A 21,753-nucleotide genomic window follows, 5' to 3' on the forward strand; every position below is an offset into this window, starting at 1 on the left:
GGGGGGGGGGGGCTCCTTGATGATGAACCCTGGAGGAAGAGTCCAGGCCTGAGCAGAATTGATGGGGTGAGAGAGAAAGGGAGCCTCCCAGGCAGAGGCCACAGCCTGTGAAAGGCCCAGAGGTGAGAAGGAATGTGGGCTGTGAAGATGAGGTGAAGCACCATATGTAAAGTGCCTGGCACACAGCTCCTGCCGCCTTCTGTCATCGCTCACCCACTCCAGCTGATCTCTCCAACTAGACAAACGTGTGCTTCTTGCAGACAGTTTACTCTGCTTCTCTTTGGAAGCACAGTGTTCACAGGAGATGAAGGGCCTGGTGGGGTCACCAGGTGGAGCTAAGTAACTGATAGTTTTATATTCAGAGAAGTTTTACAAGGATCACCTTCACAGGCTGCTGGTGCAAAGCTCTCTGGAGAGGCTCATTTAAAGAGAAATGAAACCATCTGTTTTTAGCTGTGAGGTAGGCATGGTGGCCAGCGGAGGGTAGAGGTGTGGCTTAGGGGAAGTCAGATCAGGCTGGCCCTCCCTTCCCAGCCCTGAGCCACCGACCGCACTCAGGCTGCAATGACATGCTCTAGCTCCTGCCTGCACCAACAACACTGACGACATGCATGCAGATGCTGGCAAGATGCCAAGGGCTCTTGTGTCCTTTATACAACACAAGAGCCAACCTGTGGCCCAATACAACTTTCGTACCAGTTTAAAATCTATGTTCTTGTATCTGGGGTCGGATGTTTTAGTATTTTACCGTGGGGAGCCAGGAACAATAAATGTCAAACCACATAACAGTAGCAATGGCAAGGACAGCATAGCATTCGGGGGGCCTCCCGGCTGCTGTGGTCATCTCCTCTAACCCTCACTACCCCCTGGAAGGTAGGACTCCACGGCATCCCTGCCAGGGAACACTGACAGTCACAGTCTGGCAATGCAAGCTTATACCCTAGAGCTTAGAGACCTGGTGCATGACACCTGAAACTGACCAGCTGGCTATTTGCTGAACTTATATGTCACAGGTCAAAAGGAAAATGAGCATATGACTAGATCAGATCAAACTTCTCAGGGCTACTGGAAAAATGAACCTTAATGGAGGGAATATGCAATCTCCAAGAGGGAGGTGGCAGCCTGTTCCTCCAAACAGGGGGCTTTTAAACAAGGCAAAGTCACCCAGGTGCACACGACCTCTGGACCTGCTACCACTCCTCAAAGCTGGCTGGGCTGCCCTCCCTCAGTGCCCTCCTCTGCATTTCAGCATCAACCTGGCCCGGGCTTTCTCAGGTCTACCTGCCATTGTGGGCTCCACACATGCCATGAACTTGTTGCCAGTTCACAGTTTCCAAATTTGCTCCTTAGAGCTCCCCATGGCCCAGCCTGAGTATGTGTTCTAACCCCAACTCTGATGTTGAACAGTAAAATGTTGGGCTGGTCTTTGTTCTAGTTTCGCAGAGGGAGCCTCCAAGCCCTCAGCATTTCCTGAGTGGTAGGAGGGTCTCTGTCATTGATGGTGGGCTCCTCAGATCACACATTAGTTTATGCTAACAAGGTGGCTCATTAAATGGGAAAGAAGAATCCTAAGAGGCCCCTAAGTAGTTTTAAGATAGGGGCTGGCCATGCTGGAAAGATCAACCATGTGAGGGTTGGGACTTTGAGCAACATAATATTAGCCTGACCTCTATCTGACCTCTAGGGAGATGAGAGGACTAGAGATGGAGTCACTGATCATATGACTGAACTCAATCCACCAAGCCTATGGCATGAAATCCCAGTAGCAGCTATGGATGGCGAAGGTAGAGTGAGCTTCCCCGGTTGGTGATGCACATCAGTATGCTGTCAAGGTGACATCTGAGGACATGGGAGCTTCATGTGTGGGACCCTTCTGGTCCTCCTTCTCTCCTTTTGGCTGGTTTTCATCCTTTATAATAAAACTGTTTTTTAAGTGGAGCCATTTCCTGAGTTCTATGAATCATCTTAGCAAATTATAGAACCTCCTGAGAACTCCTGAGTTTGTAGCCAGTGAGTCAGCGTGAGTGGCCCAGGAACCTGGAGCTGTGGCTCTGTCTGCACTGAGGTGAGTCTAGCAGGATCCTGAGCCCGTAACCTGGGAAATCTGACCTAATGCCAGGTAGTTCCATCAGAATCACAGAGCAGCCAGGCACTGGGTCCCCCAGGCAGTGGCCATGATGCCCTGACTCTCCTCAGGGAGAGATGACCCTTCCAAAAGGCCTAAGAAATTGCACTGTTACTTAGGGAGGAAGCAGGTAAAAAGCTGGGAAGAGATGGTAAATCTTTAGAGGGATTGAATAAATGAAAGGGAAGATTCCTAAGAAGAAGCTGTGTGAGCCATAGGAACTGGCCCTGTCTGCAGAATCAAAAAGCCATGGGAATGCAGAAGAGTTCTCAAACATGTCATCTGACAGATGTGAAATATTCAGATCACGATGGTTATCCTTGAGGCAATGGTGTCAGGATGACCAGCTCTCTCTCTCAGGGATGCAAAGAGGAAACTGGTCCGTCAGGGTGACTGCTGATTTCATGGCACAGAGACCGTAAAGCACAAATGTGCAGATCTCAACTTTGGGAGGACAAAAACAACCAGCAACTAGAACTGCCCAACAATGGATAGGCTGCGTATTTGCTGAGTGCTGGAGGCAGAGCTGCAGGGGCCCTTCAAGGAGGTTGTGGGAGGGAACCTGGGGGGTAGGCATGAGTGCAGCGGGCTCTGTGGGGTGAGGTTACACAGCAATGCCTATAATCACATCAGGCTCTGGGGCAGCCACCTTTTTTTAAAACATATAATGTGTCAGGCGCATTATCTCATGTAATCTCTACAACTACCCTAGAGAGACACGCATTATTAAATCCATTATTTAGATGAGGAAACAAAGAAATGAAGTAATTTGCTAGCAAGAGGCAGAGCTGGGATTTGAATCCAATTATGTCACAACCCAGAGCCAGTGCTATTTTTCACCAAATCCAAGTACTGATAACTATTTAACCACATTTCCTCTGCAAACAGAGACATGCATACACACATACATATAACATATAACACAGACATATACATACACACACATCACCTAACACATAGTAAATATTTGTCCACAGACTGGCTCCTGAGGTAATTACATCTATGCATCGGGTCTCTTAGGAAAGGGCATAAAAGCCAACTTGAAGTGTCCCAGGCATCCTCTGTGACAAACCTGCCAGGGTTTGCAGACAAAGCACAGGTTGAATGACATCACCGAGGGGACAGACATAAACACCTGTCTTGCCTTTACTCATCTTAGCTCATCATCCAATGCTTCAGGTCATTCACTGGAAAGTACTCTACACTGGCCCCCAGCCACCATTTCTACGCAGATGTCATTGTAAAGCTTACAGTGCTGACTGTAAATGCTCTCAAACGCGAGGTTCCCTGGTATAAATGGAATTCCATGAGTTCTGGACTTGCAGTCCAAGCAGATGTGCTAATAACCTTAAAGATCCAGAACACTCCTGGTGTGAATTATTCTGCTGAGAATGAACTCTCCAGGCAGGAGTGGAGAGGCATGGCAGCAAACAGTCCTGGATAAAAGACAACCCAGAACTGGGTCTTGAAGGTGAGTCCTGGCTCCTGCAGTTTGGGGAGGGTGCAAAGGGGGTTAGCCTGGCTCTGGGGCACCTACCACTCACTAACCCCCCACAATCAAAAGGGTGTTCTTGTTGCTCTAGCCCACGGCTTCAGCAACTGGACTTATTTTTTCAGAAGGCTCAGAACAACATGAGGGCAGTGGCTGACTCTTAATATTTTTATTTTATTTTTTTTAAAAAAAATATTTTTATGGATTTCAGAAAGGACGGGAGAGGGAGACAGAGAGATAGAAACATCAATGATGAGAGAAAATCATTGACCAGCTGCCTCCTGCACTCCTGCAACCCAGGCATGTGCCCTGACTGGGAATCGAATCATGACCTCCTGGTTTATAGGTTGACGCTCAACCACTGAACCATGCTGGCCAGGCAAGACTCTTAATATTTTTAGCATTCCCAGAATTAGGTTCTTAATAGGTGCCAGATACATGAATGAAAAACTGAATAAAGACTAATACATTATTCATGTGTCTACCAGAATGGTGTTCCTAAGCTACGGAGGGCCTGTGTCATTCATTCCCCGCTGCGCACCACGAAGCCCCACTCCAGTAAGGAGGAGGAAGGCTGTCACAACACAGCCCAGTCTACCCTCCACCCAGTTGCCCACACTCTGCATGCTCCACCGTGTCAGACTGCACGCTATTTCCTAAGCCATCGGAATTCTTCTATAACCCCATCCATGCCTTTGCATATGATCCTCCCTCCTTTGAACACTCCTTCCCTCATATGCGCCGGGGAATTTCCTTTTTTTGAGACCAACCAGCCCCATGTCTCCACTTTCCTACAATGGTCCCTGACCTCTCTCTAGTCATTGCTTTGGGCAGAGCCGGCCTGTTATCCTCAGGGCACAGGCTCTGTCCTGACGCTGCCTCCACCCCTCGTGACCTCGGACACCTTACCTCAGCACTCTCTGTCTCCCTTTCCATGTGAATGGGAACCTTCCTACTTCATAGAACATTTATGAATAAATAAGATGAGGACATAAGGCATAATAGGTGACAGTCGGCATTCAATCACTGTTAGCTCTGATTACTATTTTACAAGTCTCTCTCTTTTTCATGACCATGGTATCTCCCCTGCCAGGTAAGTATAAGTCTCTCTCTTTTTCAAAAATTTTATTTTTCTATTGATTCCAAAGAGAGGAAGGAAGGGAAAGAAGGGAGGAGGGAGAGAAGGAAAGAGAGAGAGGTTCCACTTGCAAATGAGTAAGGGAGATTTTCATATTACACTACTGCCCCTGAGGCAAAAGCAACACATGCCATGGGTGACCGCAAACCAGGGTTCGCTGAACTTGAGTGCCAGGAACGGAAACAACATCCACTGGGAAACAGCAGAGCCTTGCTCTGTGGAAGCTGGTGTCAGCACTGAGCAGGCGCTGGCGGTGTTACAGTTATTCCTGTAGAAACCACATATATGTCTTTCTTTCCCAGGGACGCTGCCTACACATTTATAAATATGCATTAAACATGTATATTTCTTGTCTTAAAGATCCCCTGGAAGGCCAATGGAAGATTACTTCCCACCTCCGAGTGGGAAATCAAATGCTACCAACTAGGAACTGGAGGTGTTTTCCCCGGAGAGATGCAACATGGAGGAACACAATGGCTTCTCAGTGGCCCCGAGTCCCCGGAGCCCTCATCTGTACCTTGGGGTTCCCTCCACCTTCTTTGGCTGCGTACAGCATCTGCAGGGCAGACTCTGCGAGCGTCTTGGTCTGGTCCAGCACCGTCATCTGCTGCTGATGGTCCAGAATCTTGGAGGCGACACCAACTGCTGCTAAGATCAAGGGCTCAAAGTAGCTTGCCAGCTGCGTCACCTTTCAAGACAAAAGGGCCACAGATGCATCATGTAAATACATGTGTCTCCTTTCGGGGCCCAGCTGGTGGGGCGGGGGCTGGGACAGGGTAGGATGACTCACAGGGAGAGGAGATCTGCTGAGCTTTAAGTTTTTTCTTTCTAGTATGCAATCCAGTATCATGAATTATAGTCACCATGTTATACTCAGATCCTCAGATCTGATTCATTATTGCTCAATTTTATTTTTGAAAGCACTTGCTGATCACAGACCCTTGCTCGGGCTTTCCTTCCTCTGGGAGCTCACTGTCTCATCGCTCATCAGGGCAGGAGCGCTAGGAAATCCTTTCTGAGATCCAGAGTTAGGGGTGAGGATTTTACCAATTTTAATTTAAATTTCACACTGCGCAGGTGCTGGCAGGTATTACAGGTATTCCTGTATTCACAAGCAAAAAAGCTCTGGAAAGAACCAAAGACCAAGAAGGAAGGGGCAGGGGAGCAGGGCATGAGAAAAGACCGAGAGGAAAGGCACACAGATGTTTTTAGGACGCCAATCCAACTGCCCTCTGCCCTGAGCATTTAGACCAAACTGTGAATTTGGAATAAAAGCAAAAGTGATTTCACATCACCTAGATGTTCTGTTTATGATCAGCGGAAAGCTTTTGAAGGGATGTGCTTTTCCCTGTATTTAGGGAGCTAACACCTTCTGTTCTTGAGAGACATGATAGGACAGGAAACATCTCACCTGGGCCAGCACAGAAGTCAAAATAACAGAATTTTGAGTGCTTAGTACATGATGTTGATCCCCTAGGCCAGTGGTCGGCAAACTGCGGCTCGAGAGCCACATACGGCTCTTTGGCCCCTTGAGTGTGGCTCTTCCACAAAATACCGACTTCTGCGCATGGGCCACGAAGTTTCAATCGCACTGTACGTGCGCGTCCGCACATGGTATTTTGTGGAAGAGCCACACTCAAGAGGCCAAAGAGCCGCATGTGGCTCGCGAGCCGCGGTTTGCCGACCACTGGCCTAGACCTAAGGTGGCAGAGAAGGTTGAATGGTGGCCCCCCACCCAGAGCAAAGACCCCTTGGAAAAGGGGTCTTTGTAGATATACTTAAGGATCTTAAGATGAGATCTTCCTGGGTTACTCAAGTGGGCCCCAAGTCTGGTTACAGCTATCCTTATAAGAGACAATAAGGAAAGACAAATGGCAGAGCAGGGGACAGTGTGACCACAGAAGCAGAAGTGGCATGATGCAGTCAAGGAATGCCAGGGAATGCCAAGGGCCACCAGGAGCAGGAAGAGGCAAAGGACTGGCCTCGTCTGGACTTCTGGCCTCCAGAACCAGGTGGGTACCACTCTCAGTCCACGGCTCCTCTGGATCGATGGTCCCTGGGCTGCCTTTGTCCAGACTCCCTCTTAGAAAGCCAGATGGGCCACAGATGCATCATGCAAATACCAAAGGGCCAAGAATAAAATGTGTAACTTAAGGGAGGCAAATAGATGATGCTTTTGATGCCAGCCACCAGCAAGGGAATCAATCTTCCTTACTAATATATCGGCCGAGACAAGGCTGTTGCCCTAGAAGTCTAAAAATATTTTCTGATGAAATTCCTGCTGGGATAAAATGTAACTGCTGTGTTCGGCTTCTCTGCCATGTGGTTTCCCCTGAGCCTGCACACGGGTGGTGGCTCCTGCCTCGGGGCGGTCCCCCCACCTCGCACACCCCTGCCCACAGGAGGATGAGCCCCTCTCTTACTATCAAGGACCTCCACTGAGAAATAAGACTTGCCACACTGGAAAAGGTAGAGACACTGACCATTTAAAATCTCAAAACCCTCTCCTTACAACACCAGCAGCAAGCTTACTCAGCTCTTAAACGGTTCTGTAATTTTAAAAAAGCAAGAATATTGATTTCCTAAAATCGATACCCACGGAGACGGTTCTGGCTCCTGGATTTCTGATGTGCGCATCGATACCGACGGCTGCACTGATAAATGCGAGGAAGCCCGAAGGTTGTTAAAAATCCAATTTCTGCCCTCTGTCTGCCGAGGCACGGGCTGCTCGATGAGCCAACTATCCTTGAAGGATTTGCAAAATGAACTCCAAACAGGCCAAGCGTGGTTCACCACTTACAACGACACAGATGGAAGCGCCCCTCAGAGGTGGCCACGAAAGGAGGCCTGAGTTGTCCAGAGTGAAGTGTGCACGTTTGCTCTGCTTTCTCAGGTGTGGAAACAGACACTATGTTTGCGGCCATGGAGGAACAATGGACCCCTAACACTCATGAGAACGAGGCCGGCCAGCCAGGGACCAGAGGTGGGTGGCAGACACCAGGCCAGGAATGTCAGCTTCAGTTCTGGTGAATCTCAGCCAAGGCCAAGAGCCACGGGTGACTCTAAACGCCTCATGGGCTGAAAAGTCTGACCACAACCAGAATCATTTCCCTGCAGTTTTTGTCTCAACTCCAGGTGAAAACAGACCCCAAAGAGGGCATTTTTGGAGAAGATGCCGCCGAGAGGGAGGTTGAGGGCTATTTCCCACCGTTTAAGGCAGCAGGGACCCAGGCACAGTAGCTGGCACCAAATCAATACTCCTCCCCGACCCCACCTCTCTCTCGTGAGCATTCCCAGCAGGCTCCCCCGGGTGCGCATTACCTTATGTCCGAGCTGAGCTGCTTCTCCCCGAGCCGCTGTGGCGATGGGATCGATAAGGTGCCCGATTTCCTGGACCACTGAGGTCAGCTGCTCCTGCAGGGCCTGAGAGGAGGGAGAGCTGTCAAGGTCGCCCCACAATGGTTCCTCCCATAGGCACGGATTTAGAAAGGCCCGTGTGAATGACAGGGGAGGCCACAAGAATGGACCTCGAAACGCCTGGGCGTGCCATCAAGCTGCTGCTCCACCTCCCCTTCCCAGGCGCCCTCAGCTCCTCTGGGCTAGGAACCCCCTCTCCAAGCGGCACGGTGAGTGACATAGGCAGGCCTGCGCAACACCGTTCCTACAGGCTTCTCACTCCCACCAGCCGCAGTGACAGCTGATGCCTCTGGTGCCTTTACACTCGGTTATTCAGCATCATTACTGGAAATGTGGGTACATCATGGCTTTCTCAGAGGAGAAGACAACTTTGTCCAAATGGAGAAAGCTAACAGTGCGGTCTGAGGAACCACCCAGGTCGTTGTGTCCAGAGGGTAGGAGAGAGGAGGGTGATGTAAACATGACGCCACCTCTCGGAAGCAGGACGATTTCTCAAACACCACACTGTGCAAATGCCAGGGGAGAGGCCCACCGAGCACACAGCTCAGGCTTTCAGTTCACTGAGTTTGGTGATGTGGACACAGTAGCTGAAAATGGCACTCTCGAGGCATTTCTTCTCCGGTTTGAGAGAGGGTTGAATCTCTCCATCCCAGAGAATTGAACTCATGCTAGAAAGAGACAGGGTACGCTATTCTAGGTGATGCTGGAGTGTGAGGGGGCGGGGGATTCAAAGGTGGAGATTGTTAGCTGGCAGCGGGAGAGATCAGGTCCTTTTGCAGGAATCCTCACAGGAACTTTGCTTGATAGAGTCAGGGTTTAATCCGTCATAGCACTGGATGGTTTGGGTTTGCACACACCAGCACGGAATGGGTGCAACTCGTGGCCAGATAACCGTGTCCTGCCCCTCAGAAATGACTCAGTGCTTTCCCACTGAACATGCTGCATGCGGGCTGGGAGCTCTGGGCAGAGTGCAGTCAATGAGGAGAGCAGCCTACCATGCAAACTTGAAAACAAAATCGTGGGGGGTGGGTAGGGGGAAGGAAAAGAGATGGAGGAGGGAGGAGAGAAAGCTCCAAATTTTCCAAGGTTTATTTAGCTAATTATTTATCTTCTCACTTATGTGACTATGGTCAAGAGTGCAAGAATCTTCCAGCAACGCTGACTTGCTAAAGAAAACATGGTGTAAGTAGGGAGCGCATGCAGCTAAAGGGGAGGATGTTCTTCCCAGGGAGGAAGACGGAGGATGTGCATGGGCGGGAAGGGAAAAGGGTGGGGCCCAAGGGGGCTTCTGAGGGACTGGTCACCTTTGTTTCTTGGTCAGGATGCTGGTTAAAGGGTGTGCTGGTTAAAGGGTGATGATTCATGTAGCTGCACACTTACGATACTTTTCTGTATGCATATTCTACTTGAATTAACACATTAACAATACTTCTAACATTCTGCGCAGAATGAGAATGCTCATTCCTTCTTTCTTTCCTTGGAAATGGGGGTGGTCATGCGAAGCTGAGGTGAAACAGCTCTAGTGATAAAAATGAGCAACATCAGCTCTGGGCCCGCTCCTTGGAGACAGGGGCCATAATGCCTTGTTGATGAATTCAGAGTGTCAGTAAGAGAAACATCAGTAATGAGACCATCCATATTTATTAAGCACCTTCTGAGTGCAGGCACATTCAACAAAGAGGAAGAAGTATTACTCAGAAGTCTTTGGACAGGTAATGGAAAAAAAAACTCAAAGGATCAAAGAAGGAAAATTCAATTCTCGACTTTAGAAAATTGGCAAGAAAAAGTAAAGTGGCTCTGAAATAATAACAGAATGTAAGAGGTCCTCAGATATTAGATATTGGGTAACATAGGGAGGACTCTGTTATCTCTGAATGCACCGAATGTACAGGATTCAAAGTGCACTGATGAAATATGACGAGAGAAAAGTTCACAGTGTACTGCTCAGGTCTGCTCTGCTGATGTGTTACACTGAATACGATAACTCCACCTTACTGACATATTCTTACCGGACTTTAATTTTTCTTCAAACTTCAGGCCACGTTTGAACCCCCATTCTCCACTCAGCATTTGCCCTGCCCCATCCAAAACCTCCCAGGTTGGTTCCACAGGGGAAGGTGGTTCAATGATGAAACTCCACCATCACAAACATGTTGGCGCTATTCTCCCATCCCCCAAAGCCTGATACTGAGATTCTTCAGCACTTCCAGAGGCTTCTGAGCCGGCCCCAGAGCCCCCGTGTACCTCCACAGAGATGTCGTCCCTCGTGGCCAAACTCTGGCTGACCGCTGCCAGGGAGGCCTGCTCGATGTCCCGGATGCACCGGTTGATGCCATCGATGGAGTAGTCACACTCCCTCTGTCCAGGGGCCTTGTCCCTGGAAGGGACAGAGGAAATTAAACACAGGCTCCTTGGGGGCAAGTCCCACAACCCACTCCTGCGTTGGTGAGCCAGAGCCCCTCTCCATTCCCTGCCCCACTCAATCGCTTAATTTAAGGGGCCAAGCCCAGACACTTGCTTGGCAATGCCTTCCTGCACAGCCCGTGCATTTCTTAATGTACCACTGGTGCTAACTCTGCTTATTTCTGGTGAGAAGGCTATGGCGCTGCCCTCCATCTCAGGCAGATGCCAGGCAACTGCAAATGAAACGATTTGGACTTGGATTATCTTCCCTGGCTTAAGCATAGAACCTTACTTAAAGAGAAAAACAAATCAGTACTATTTCCAGTGCAACCATATTATGCTCTCCACATTGCATACTATTCACAAAGTCCTGGGTTAGGGTAGAAATGAGAATATTTAGTGGACTTTTCTTTGCAAGGCATTAAGAGAATTAACTGTGGTCCTGAGCTTCAAAAGTAATTGAAAAACAAAATATAACTAACACAAGGGATGCATTCCATGATGTGAGATACTAACTTTGGTCCATTTTAGAAATGGTATATCTACTCAGCGGATATTTTTTCAGGCTCCTACTATCACCAAGGAGGTCAGAGATGCCCAGAGTTACTGTGAGACCTAGAATATTCTTTTTGTCTTATTAGCAAAACAGTGGTGCTCTCCGCCTAAGCTCTCAGGAATAGACAATGAGGTATGGTGGTTAGAGCCATGAGGCTGGGGATGACCTTGGAATGTTACCTAAATCCTTTCTGCCTCAATGATCTCATTGGTAAAATGGAGAAAATGCCAGTATTTACCTCACAAGGTTGTTGTGATAATCAAATGAGATAATATAGGTTAAATGCTTAGAACAGCATCTGACATAAATTAGCTATTATAACTGTACCAGTGCTACTACTGATCTCAAAGAGAGAAAGAAAAAGATGATCACATCAACCACCTTGCTATTAAATGCAAGTCCTGATAGGCCATTTCCTCCTGCTCTGTTCAGATGCAGGTCACTAGTGATTTCTGGAGGCGAAACTAACCTGATAGATGTGATGAGACTCTTGATGGAGTCAGACACAGTGTGGGAATGTCCGGCTAGCACAGACCAGGTGGGTGGGTCTTTGGGGTTGATGGCCAGTGAGCGTGCAGTGCGGATGAGGTATGATGAGCTCTCCAGCATGGTCTTGGCTGAGACCAGGATCGGTTCCTGTGCCTGAGAGCCCTGGGACCAAACAGCAGAAGGGTCAAGAACAGGGTGTACAGAGTGAATGGTCCTGTTCTTTACCAATTCATCACCTTTGCCCTTTGGAAGGAGACACAGAGGGTAGGGAACCAGGGAGGCTGGCTCACACAGGGCCTTGATGGTGAGAACTTGGGTCCACATTTGTTCCTTAAATATAATTTCTGAGGGTGACACATACCAAGAATCAGCCCCAAACCTATGCACAGAGATTGTTCCCAACATGTAGAGCCAAGGCATTACCTCTTAAGAGATGTGCAGACATTGAGTTTCGTTAACTCTGTGCATCATCAACAATAACAATGCCTATGTGTTGACAGAGAGAAACTTTGGAGTTCTTAACTGTTTGTGCTCATTTAGTGCCACACAAAACCAGCCGAAGATGCCGACATTACCTTCGCTGCAAAGACTCCCTACCTCGGAGCTGATCTGGGCGGGAATGCTGACAAACTCAGGGTTGGATGCGAATGCGGTCAGGTTCTCCACGGCTTCAATCAAGGGGGCGGTGGCAATGCGACACTTATTGCGGTTGTCTTCAGAGAAATCCCCGTCCAGGGCCTGATGGGAGGCAACACGGAGACTTTACCCCACTGAGAGGCACAGGTTATTCCTGGGCCCTGGTAATCACCTCCCAGCGAAAGAAGGTGGCTTACAAGATGTGGGAACACAAGATGTTCGGTGAGCTCATGAGTAACAAATAAGAACTAATGAGAGAAATGGCTGCCATCCAGCAGAGGGGCTCAGTTAGCGATGATAAGAAATGAAGCTGAATGTGTGGCTCACAGGACAGCTGACCTCACAGAACATCACTTCCCACTCACACTCGGCAGAAATGGATTCAAATAACGCCTTGCCCGTCACCCCCAGACCCTGCAGCTCAACCCCTTTCCTCCGCACTTTTGACACTATAACTCCTGGGTTCTTCCCTTCCATTCTCTCTCCAATTAGGTCTGTTCCCTCCCAAACTATAAAAATACTTTACATTGTGCAGCACTTTCAACCCTTTCTAAGTTTTACCTCAGTGTCCCTGACTGGCTGATGGAGGTAAGGCTTGCATATCAGCCATTCTGAAATGAGCAAAACAGAATCCATTGGGTAGGAATAGATGAGAACTACCCTCAGCAATATGGACTCATAGATAATCTCATAAACATATTTAGTTAAAGATGCCAGACACGAAAGGTACCTACTGTATGATTCCATTTGTGCAAAGTACAGTAACAGGTGAAGCTGATTTAGGGTGTGGGACCAGGAATGATTGAAGGCGCACCACAGAGACCCTGGGGGCTGGCCATGTCCTGTGTTTTAATCTGGCTGTAGTTACCCAGGTGTGTTCAGCGAGAGAAAACTCACTGGGCTCTACACACATGATTTGTGCTTTCTGTCTATGTATCTTATGCTTCAGTAGCATTTTCTTTTTTTAAATTAGCAGCAGGTAACACAATGGCATTAAGTGGTCAGTGACATTGCTGATTAATGACCCAGATGGATGAGAATCAGGAATGCAGCCTGTGGTCCATGCCGCAGAAAAGGTTAACACTGGATTCAAGGCCCTGCAACCCAACTCCACCTGTTTAAGAAGAAGACTTGGAACCAAGAGCCTGCGACCCAGCGATAGCACCCCTGCCTCCCAGTGAACGGCTGCACCTGAGAAGGCACTTATGTTTGTAGGAGAACGTAAATTTTCTCATTAAACAACCAATTAAATTTTTAATTTAACTGTTATGAGCAATATGTAAACGCCAATTCAGACAATTAGTGAACAAAAAATCAGAGGCACCGGCATCAAGAAACCACGGGATTTGAGATGAGTGCGTCTCTATTTTTCATGAAGGCAGGAGCAGGCAGGCACGATCAGCTTAAAGGCTAGTTCTGAATAACAACTACATTCTAACCAAGCCTTGGCAGCTTGGGACAATAATTACACGCTCACCAAGCTAACATTTTCAGAGGAATTCCTGAGAACCTGGCTCATTTACCATCGTTGCTAAAACTGTGCATGGCTTGCCTCAGTTCAAGCCCTTCCCGACCAGACAAGCACTGACCTCTACCTTAACCGCCGACTCTGCCATTCTTCAGGGCCCAGTGGACACCCGACATGCCCGCTAGTTCTTGCTCACATATGTGGCCTCAGTTCTAATTGCCACTTGTGAACTCAGTGAACACCGACTTGGCGCCTGTTAGTGCCACTGTGCCGGGCACTGGCAACGCAAAAGTGACGCCTGTTAGCACCACTGTGCTGGGCACTGGCAACGCAGAAGTGACCCTGGGGCTCTAATCTTGTTGCACTGACTCCCTGAGGTGAGGCTCCAGCAGGCTTCAGAGCAATTGGGAATACAGTGGGAGACAGGGCGGGTGCCACATTGCAGGAGCCTGGCAGGAGTGGCCCTGGCACAGGAAAACCAGGGAAGCAGGCGGGTGGCAGGAGTGGACTTCAGTGTCAAAGGAACTCGGGTCCCAGCACCGCCTTTGGCCAATCACACCCCCTCTGGCTGGGATGACATGGCTTCTAGCTGAACAGAAGATGACAGGCCTCCCCTTGTGCTGCTCACTCCTGCTTCTTACCTCCCCACACTCTTCCCACCCCCTGTGCAACCTTCCACAACCCTCTGGGCCTATTTGGAAGGCAGGCATCTGATTGAGTCAACCCGTAGTTAAACTTACTAAAAATGAAAAGATGATTACCTGAGGGAAATCCTGAGAAATGGTTTTTAATTGTGCAGTTTCATATACTGCACCAATAAGATGAAGGAAGAATTTATTTTTTGAGCATGGGCCCTAACATCACATATAATGTAGCACATCAGGACAAGACCTTGAATAAGGTGGAGAACACCAGCTACATCACCTGCTTTTTTTCATTTTCAAAAAGGAAAAGCTATCCTATATAATAAAAGGCTAATATGCAAATTAACTGAATGGCGGAACGACAGGTCACTATCACGCACACTGATCACCAGAGGGCAGATGCTCAATGCAGGAGCTGTCCCCTGGTGGTAAGTGTGTTCCCACAGAGGGTACACCACTCAGCCAGAAGCCGGGCTCACGGCTGGTGAGCACAGCGGAGGTGGTGGGAGCCTCTTCCGCCTCCACAGCAGTGCTAAGGATGTCCAACTGCCAACTTAAGCCTGCTCCCCACGAGGAGCGGGCCTAAGCCAGCAGTCGGACATCCCCTGAGGGCTCCCGGATTGCAAGAGGGAGCAGGTTAGGCTGAGGGACACCCCCGAGTGCACGAATTTTGTGCACCAGGCCTCTAGTTTCATATAAAGGAAGCACTTGTCATCAGAAAGGATAGCTCACAAAGATACTATTTCACTGTGAATGCTGCTCCCACCCTGGGGATGGCTCAGCCACCTAAGGGAGCTGCATACTTAGGCCTGCCCACTGGAGAAACTGCAAGCAGGCACAGCAGCTTTCATGGAGACGTTCCTTGTCACAGAAGGTCAGTGTACCAGCCTTAACAATGAAAGGGTGACTTCACTTTAGGCTGCATAGGGACAGGGCGTTCTCGGCCCCTTGACCAGCTCCTCTAGATGTTCTTACTCGGCAGAATCTCTCAGGGAGCTGGGAGAAATGACGTCTGTAGGCGTGCCAGGTCACAGATTCAAGGCTGTGGGAGTCAGGAGAAACCTTACAGATTATTTAACCCCAGCTCTCCAAAGTTCCAGATGATAAAACTAACATCCAGAAAATGACATGCTAAGCCAAGGTCCTGCCTCAAACCAGAACCCACAACCCCTGGCTGCCTTCTCTCCTACTGACCTTAGACAAAGGCGACAAGAATAAGGAGTCAGAGAAGCTCAAGAGGTTTTGTTCCTCCTTTTCTTTTTTCTTTTCTTCTGAAGACACCTACTTTACCAATCTAAACAGAAGGATGACCAAAACAGCCGAGTCAAACTGATTAACGACAACTGGATCTGGTTGGTGTCTGTGGTGCCTAGAAACACTTCATCACAAAACCCTGAGCTTCAACTCCACTGTGAGGGGCAAGGCCACACTCCAACTTCTCAGGAAAACAAAAGCTGTTGTTGCACAGTTTCTACTTGGCACCCAAACCCGAGCAACTGCACATTTAAAATAACATTCCATTCCACACATCCGATTCGAGAGAAAGGCAGGCAACATTGTACGTGGGGACCAGTAGAAAGATGGCAACCATAGCTAGGGGTCTGTATGCTTCTAATTTGCCCTGGCAGGAAGTGGGGCGAAGATAGTTACACTTGCTAAGTCATGCTCTGGCATTTTAAGGAATGCCATCCGTGGAGGTTTAAGATTCCTGGAAGCACACATTCTGCATGGGTGCTGATAACCCACTGAGAGGTGATCTGCTCCCTGCTCCCCGATGCTCCTCCCTTAGCTTCCCCTCCTTTTTGGGGGGACTGTAAGAGTGTGGCAGCTGGGATTTAGGCCTGGGCATATCCTCATGGTTAAAAGAAAAAAAAAAAGCACCAGGGAGCATAAAACTTAGAGCAAAAGACAACTATGAGGGCAACTGCCTTAAACATTCAGGGAATTAGTCATTTGCTTTACTATTTGACAGGATTCTTAACCATCCCTTAAAACAGGATTCTATTCAGTATATGGTATTAGTGAGCTACAGTGAAATGACCCTTTACCATTTTCCTATTAGTAAGTTAAAATAAAGTGTATGGTACCCAGCAAACCCTGCCACTCAATGGGAATGGAAAGACAAGCACATTTCGGCGAGTTGGGGGGCGAAGGTTCATTTCTGTTCCCTTGGCATTGCTACCGATTCCCGGGGTGCTCCAGGGAGGTAAGGCCTTCCTCTTCTCCACAGGACATCACCCTGCATCCCTTCTCTGATGTTCTGCACAGGCCTATCTTTCAGGCCGACACACAAGCGCATCTGCTGCAGGGAACTGCAAGGAGGGTTTGACACTGTGAGGAGAATCTGGAAAGAAGATGAGATCTTAACAGATAGGTAGGATTTAAAGCCAAGGAGGAGGCAGAGAAGAAAGGTTTCCAGGAATTTCTAAACAATTGTTTCTTTCCTTTTGTTTTTTTCTTTTTACTTCCTTGACCCATCTATATATAGCCTGTTTTTTAATGATCAGAAAATGGCCAAGTTTAACTGAAATAAAATTACAAGCACCCTAGCCTGTTTAGCTCAGTGGCTGGAGTGTCGGCCTGTGGACTGAAGGGTAGCAGGTTTGATTCCGGTCAAGGGCATGTACCTCAGTTGCAGGCTCGATGCCCGGCTCCAGTGCAGGAGGCAACCAATTGATGTGTCTCTCTCACATTGATGTTTCTCTCTGTCTCTCCCACTCTTTCACTCTCTCTAAAAATCAATGGGAAAAAATATCCTAGGGTGAGGATTAACAACAACAACAACAAAGAAATAAGAATACAAGCAACCAACCATGATGTCACTACTTTCAATTCTCTTGCTGTCTTTCCACCCCGACCCTCCCCCAAACTTGCACATGCGCACTGTAGACACATCAAAGTATTTCTTCCCAGGGTGGTGAGACGAATCAGCTTCTCCACAAAGAAGATGTGCACATCATCCCCAGGGTGAGAGCAGAAGAGAGAGTGGGAAGAGCAGGGGGTCTGGTTTGCTTACTGGCGGGGTCACCTTGGGGAAGTTACTTAACCTCCCTGCTGCCACAGTGTCCTGTCTGTGAAATGGGAATAAGCACAGGGTGGCTGTGAGGACTGAATGAGTAATATACACAAAACACTTGAGACGGGCTTCACACGAGCTAAACGTTTAAAAATGTAAGCTGCATTAGTTTCTAATACCATGAACTATGATGGTAATTAAGGTGGGCCGCCACCAGGATCCTAGGGGCACTGGCTTTAATGTTTTCATTTTCAACCTTCATAATTGTCTTCAAATAGGCAGGTTTCCTGTTTTTGTTTGAAAGACTCCATTTAAACAGCTAAGAAATTGCTGACTAGGGCACCTGCCCTGGCTCTGGCCCACAGGCGGCCAGCTGCTGCTGGGCTGTGTGTTCTCTTTGCTTCTGCTTGGCTCAGCCTGTTGACTAATGTCTCCATGTGAACACACTGGCTTTGTGTAGTGAAAGGGAAAAGAGGGGTCCAGTGCCCTACCCTCTGGAGGGAGATGGGGGGGGGGGGGCGTGGAAGCCCTATTACTCCAGGACCTGCCCAGCAACAAAGCAGACTCCTATCTCCAGGATCGTGAACATCCTTAAATAAAGAGTTAACCCTCCAATGCCTCTCCCTCCTGCACATCCTGGTTTATACAGAACTGGTAGCTGGCTTCCCACACAATCTCCTGTAGAGGTTGGAGGGGGCGCTGGGCTCTTTGCCTGGGGCCTACTGTCCAGGCTGTGGTTATTTCCCCATAGGGCCGGCTGCCTCCTGCCTGCTTGTTCCTGCGTAGGGCAGACTGGGTTTGTGGTCTTACCATCTACCTACAAATGCTACATTCCAGCCACTGCAATTGCCTCCTCACCATGCCCCCGCCCCAACCTATCCATGGCCTTTCACACAAACATGAACTTGTTATAAACAGAGAATGGTCTGTTTCAAAACTTTGATGTCCCTTTTAAACATTTAATCAACTATAAAGAGTACATATCACAGGATAGATTAAATTGATTTTTTTTTAGATTAAAGTGATTTTCTCACAATTTCCCATTCCCATCTCCCTCCACTTGCTCCAGATCTATAACAATGGTGGGACCCTCCACCAGCCCCCTCAGAATGAACCCACAGGAGCACACAGTTTAAGTACACACAGGGTGCTTGCTACCCAAACACAGTGCGAAGGGATGCCCCATAGCCAACCCTTCCAGATTTCTGCCCCAAAGCTTCTCATGTACAGATTTGGGGAGCCCCCCACTATCTGGAAGGCTAGGAGAGACCAAGGCTGATGGTTTCCCATGATGAATATCTCCACTTGTAAGGGACTCATCCTCAGAGACTTAAATCATGAGACCAAATTAGAAGTTAAACTCCACTAGACCTACGTCTCAGGAGAGCAGAGCGTAAACCCTGTCCTCTCCCCTCTGCAGCAGGTGTTGCAGGGATCATGAGGCCTCAGTCCAGCCACCTACCTTGATGGTCTTCACCAGGTTGGCGGTGCTGTTGGCGACTTCCTTGGCTGACTGGACAAAGTGCCTCTTGGCCACTGGGTTGGCTGTCTTGGACGAGGCGATGCGGCAGGCGTTGCATAAGGCCGAGGTGTGCTTGGCGACAATCGTGGCGGCTGACAGAACCTAGAAAGCATGGAGCTGGGTTGGGGGCACCCCATGCCTCAGTGCAGAGGGCTCCAGTTGAGGGGACCACCTGGTCCCAAGCCCTGGATTCCTCTTCAACCCACATGTCCGGGGCCTGTGTAGACAACACACGTGTCTAGCTCTGCCACCCCAAGTCAACCCAAGAAAGGAGAGGGCGAGAATTATTCAGCAAGAGAGAATAAATGAAGAAAAGGAAAGTGGGTGCTGATGTAGGGGTGGGAGTGATCTGGGCTCCAGACAGTCTTAAAGGAGACGCAGTTAGCTGTCCTGTGGAACCCCCGGGGAGGAAGTGTTCGGCCCAGGGTCTACGCCAGCACTGCCTAACAGACATAGAGCATGAACCCCATATGTAATTTTCGAGCAGCCACGTTAAAATAAGTAGAGAAACAAGAGAAATGAATTTAAATAATATATTTTATTAAACTTGAAATATCCAAAATATTTCATTTCACCATGTAATCAACTTGATAATATTGAGATTTTACAGTCTTTTCTTATCATATCACGTCTTCAAAGTCCAGTGTGTATTTTATACCCACAGCCCATAAAACTAGACAAGCTACATTTCAAGTGCACCCCGTGGCTAGCACATTGGAGAGTCCAGGCCTAGATAAGTAAAACAGACATCAAGGTGCGATAGCTCCTGCCTCATGCAGGCACCTTATTAAGTGGTCTGTCTCAGGGATCTTCTAGGCTCTCCTATCCCCTGCCCCCAACACATACCCCACAAAACACAACTGCTCTCCTGGAGCCACCTGATCTACTTTGCTGAGGCTGGTAGCACCCCTTTGCCCTTAACTGGACAGGTAAGGAAACTCAGGTGCACTGACGCCTTGCAAGCCCGCTCTGAGGCCTGCTTCAGGCCCAGGTCTTCCCTGTACCGCCTCCTTCACTTGGGTCCTTCTCCTGCCTCAAGAATGCTCTTCCCAGGGTTCGGATGAACATGCCACTCACAGGCTGCCTCTGATACCCCAGATTGGCCAGTTCTTGTTCCTTTCAGCACCTACTGCTTTAATAAGTGAATGGGAGCCCATGCCACGTAAGCATGGAATGTCACATCCTGTCTAGTCCTCAAATGTCTGTGGCTCCTTTATGGGCTGTGGATTATGACCCAACTTGGAGACCTGGCTCAGCACCACCATCTCTGTGATGTGACCCTCAGAACATTCATCACACCTTCCTCTGTGCGTTGCTGGCACTGTCATCATAGCCTAATCACTGCATTTTCCAAACTTTATCCAATAGACTAAGTGCCAAGGGTAATGGGGACTGGATCAGACTCGTGCTGACCCATGTTGAGCACGGAACAAGCCCTCAGCGGATGTCCCTGAACTGAGTGGAATCACGAGACTCCTGATGAATCTCATGCTGGTTGCTTTACCCCCACAGCCTTCCAGCATTCCATGTCAAAGCACCTACACATTTCCACTTTCACCTCGTTCTGTGACATCCCCCCGAGTCACTATCTCCAGTGCTGCACTGAGCTGGCTTTGCAAGCTCTGTAAGAACAGTATTCTTCACTAATTCCTCCCACTCCCCCACAGCCCACCTACGAGAGCTTAAGGACTCACAGATCTCATACCCTCGCCCCGTGGTTACCTGTGACGGGCTGCTGCCAGGGTCCACCAGGTTCTGGCATGCCATCTGGATAGCCTGGTTAGCCCTGGCGAACTGGATGGGGTCCACGAGGCCCTGGTGGCCTGCCTGGCTGTTTGGATCAGAGATGCCAACAAGGTATGCAGCCTGGAAAGGGAGAGGAAAACCACAGCTCAGGCTCTGGGCTCCCAGGTGAGCCCATGGGGGACAACCATCCTGTAATGTACACGCAGCAGCCATGCTTAGGGGGCTCCTTAGTGCAAGTTTGTCAAGGTAATCAGAGTGGTCAGGTCTTAGGGATGGTCAGGTGAGTGCCAGCTTGGGAGTTTGCTGCAGGCTTCTGGGAACAAAGCTTCCTTGCTCTGAAGAAAGCCTCAAGAAGCTCTTCTGTGGGCCACGAACAAGGATGGACCCGGATTGACTGTTTCTGGCAGCCACCTTAGGACCACGAGGGAGGACACCCAGCCTCGGCATGAAGCTGACCCTCCTGCTGGCAGATGGGAGAGGCAGGGAAAAGTGGGCGCAGGCTGATGGCATGGAGATGCTGGGTCAGCCAAGCCTGGAGCATGCCCTTCATGAGGGTTTCTAATCTCATTGCCTAACGCATCCTTATTTTTTTAGGCCAGTATTTCCAATAGCAAATAAGAAGAATGAGTAATATGGCTCAGGGGGGAAAGGTAATATTTGGTCTCTAAGAGGACAAGAGGCTGGAGGAGAAGGTCTTTTCTTTAAGCCCTCTGGATGCATTAGACTAATAACAGGGAGAAAATGAATCTGTGAGCAGCAATTTTAAACTTAATTCATTTCCCCTGAGATGGGTGGGGTAGGATAAAGGTAGGCAATTTCATCCCCCAAACTAGGGATGGTTTTCTTTGGTTTAGTAAAATCATCTAGGCTCAAAGCAACTGCCAAATGATAAATCCTTTAAGGTAAATGCTGACATTTTGAAGCTTCAGTCACATGAGCCCGATAATTATTGGAAATGCCCAGGACAGTCGAAGAGCAAGGAACATGCCCGATGGCGTCTCTGCATGACAGCATTTTTTTCTCCCTCTGATGCTAAAAGGATCATGACTAAGGTTTTTGCAATTCTAAAACCTCAGAGAGAATTTGAATTATGTAATGCCT

General features: G+C 48.8%; 1 protein-coding gene across 3 annotated transcripts in view; it reads right to left on the minus strand.

The window, feature by feature from the left end:
• The window catches only part of TLN2 (talin 2), a 434,110-nt gene that overhangs the window by 69,097 nt on the left and 343,260 nt on the right, over positions 1–21,753 (minus strand). For all 3 annotated transcript variants that reach the window (XM_014535497.1, XM_014535498.1, XM_014535496.1), the window contains 7 exons: positions 20,629–20,772; positions 18,847–19,008; positions 12,218–12,358; positions 11,601–11,782; positions 10,417–10,549; positions 8,077–8,178; positions 5,273–5,443 (listed from right to left, as the gene is read on the minus strand). In XM_014535497.1, the coding sequence (XP_014390983.1) occupies positions 5,273–5,443; positions 8,077–8,178; positions 10,417–10,549; positions 11,601–11,782; positions 12,218–12,358; positions 18,847–19,008; positions 20,629–20,772 (1,035 nt within the window). The remainder of the gene's footprint in view (positions 1–5,272; positions 5,444–8,076; positions 8,179–10,416; positions 10,550–11,600; positions 11,783–12,217; positions 12,359–18,846; positions 19,009–20,628; positions 20,773–21,753) is intronic.

The sequence above is a fragment of the Myotis brandtii genome, unplaced genomic scaffold (assembly GCF_000412655.1).
Source record: "Myotis brandtii unplaced genomic scaffold, ASM41265v1 scaffold144, whole genome shotgun sequence".
Classification (NCBI taxonomy): Eukaryota; Metazoa; Chordata; class Mammalia; order Chiroptera; family Vespertilionidae; genus Myotis; species Myotis brandtii.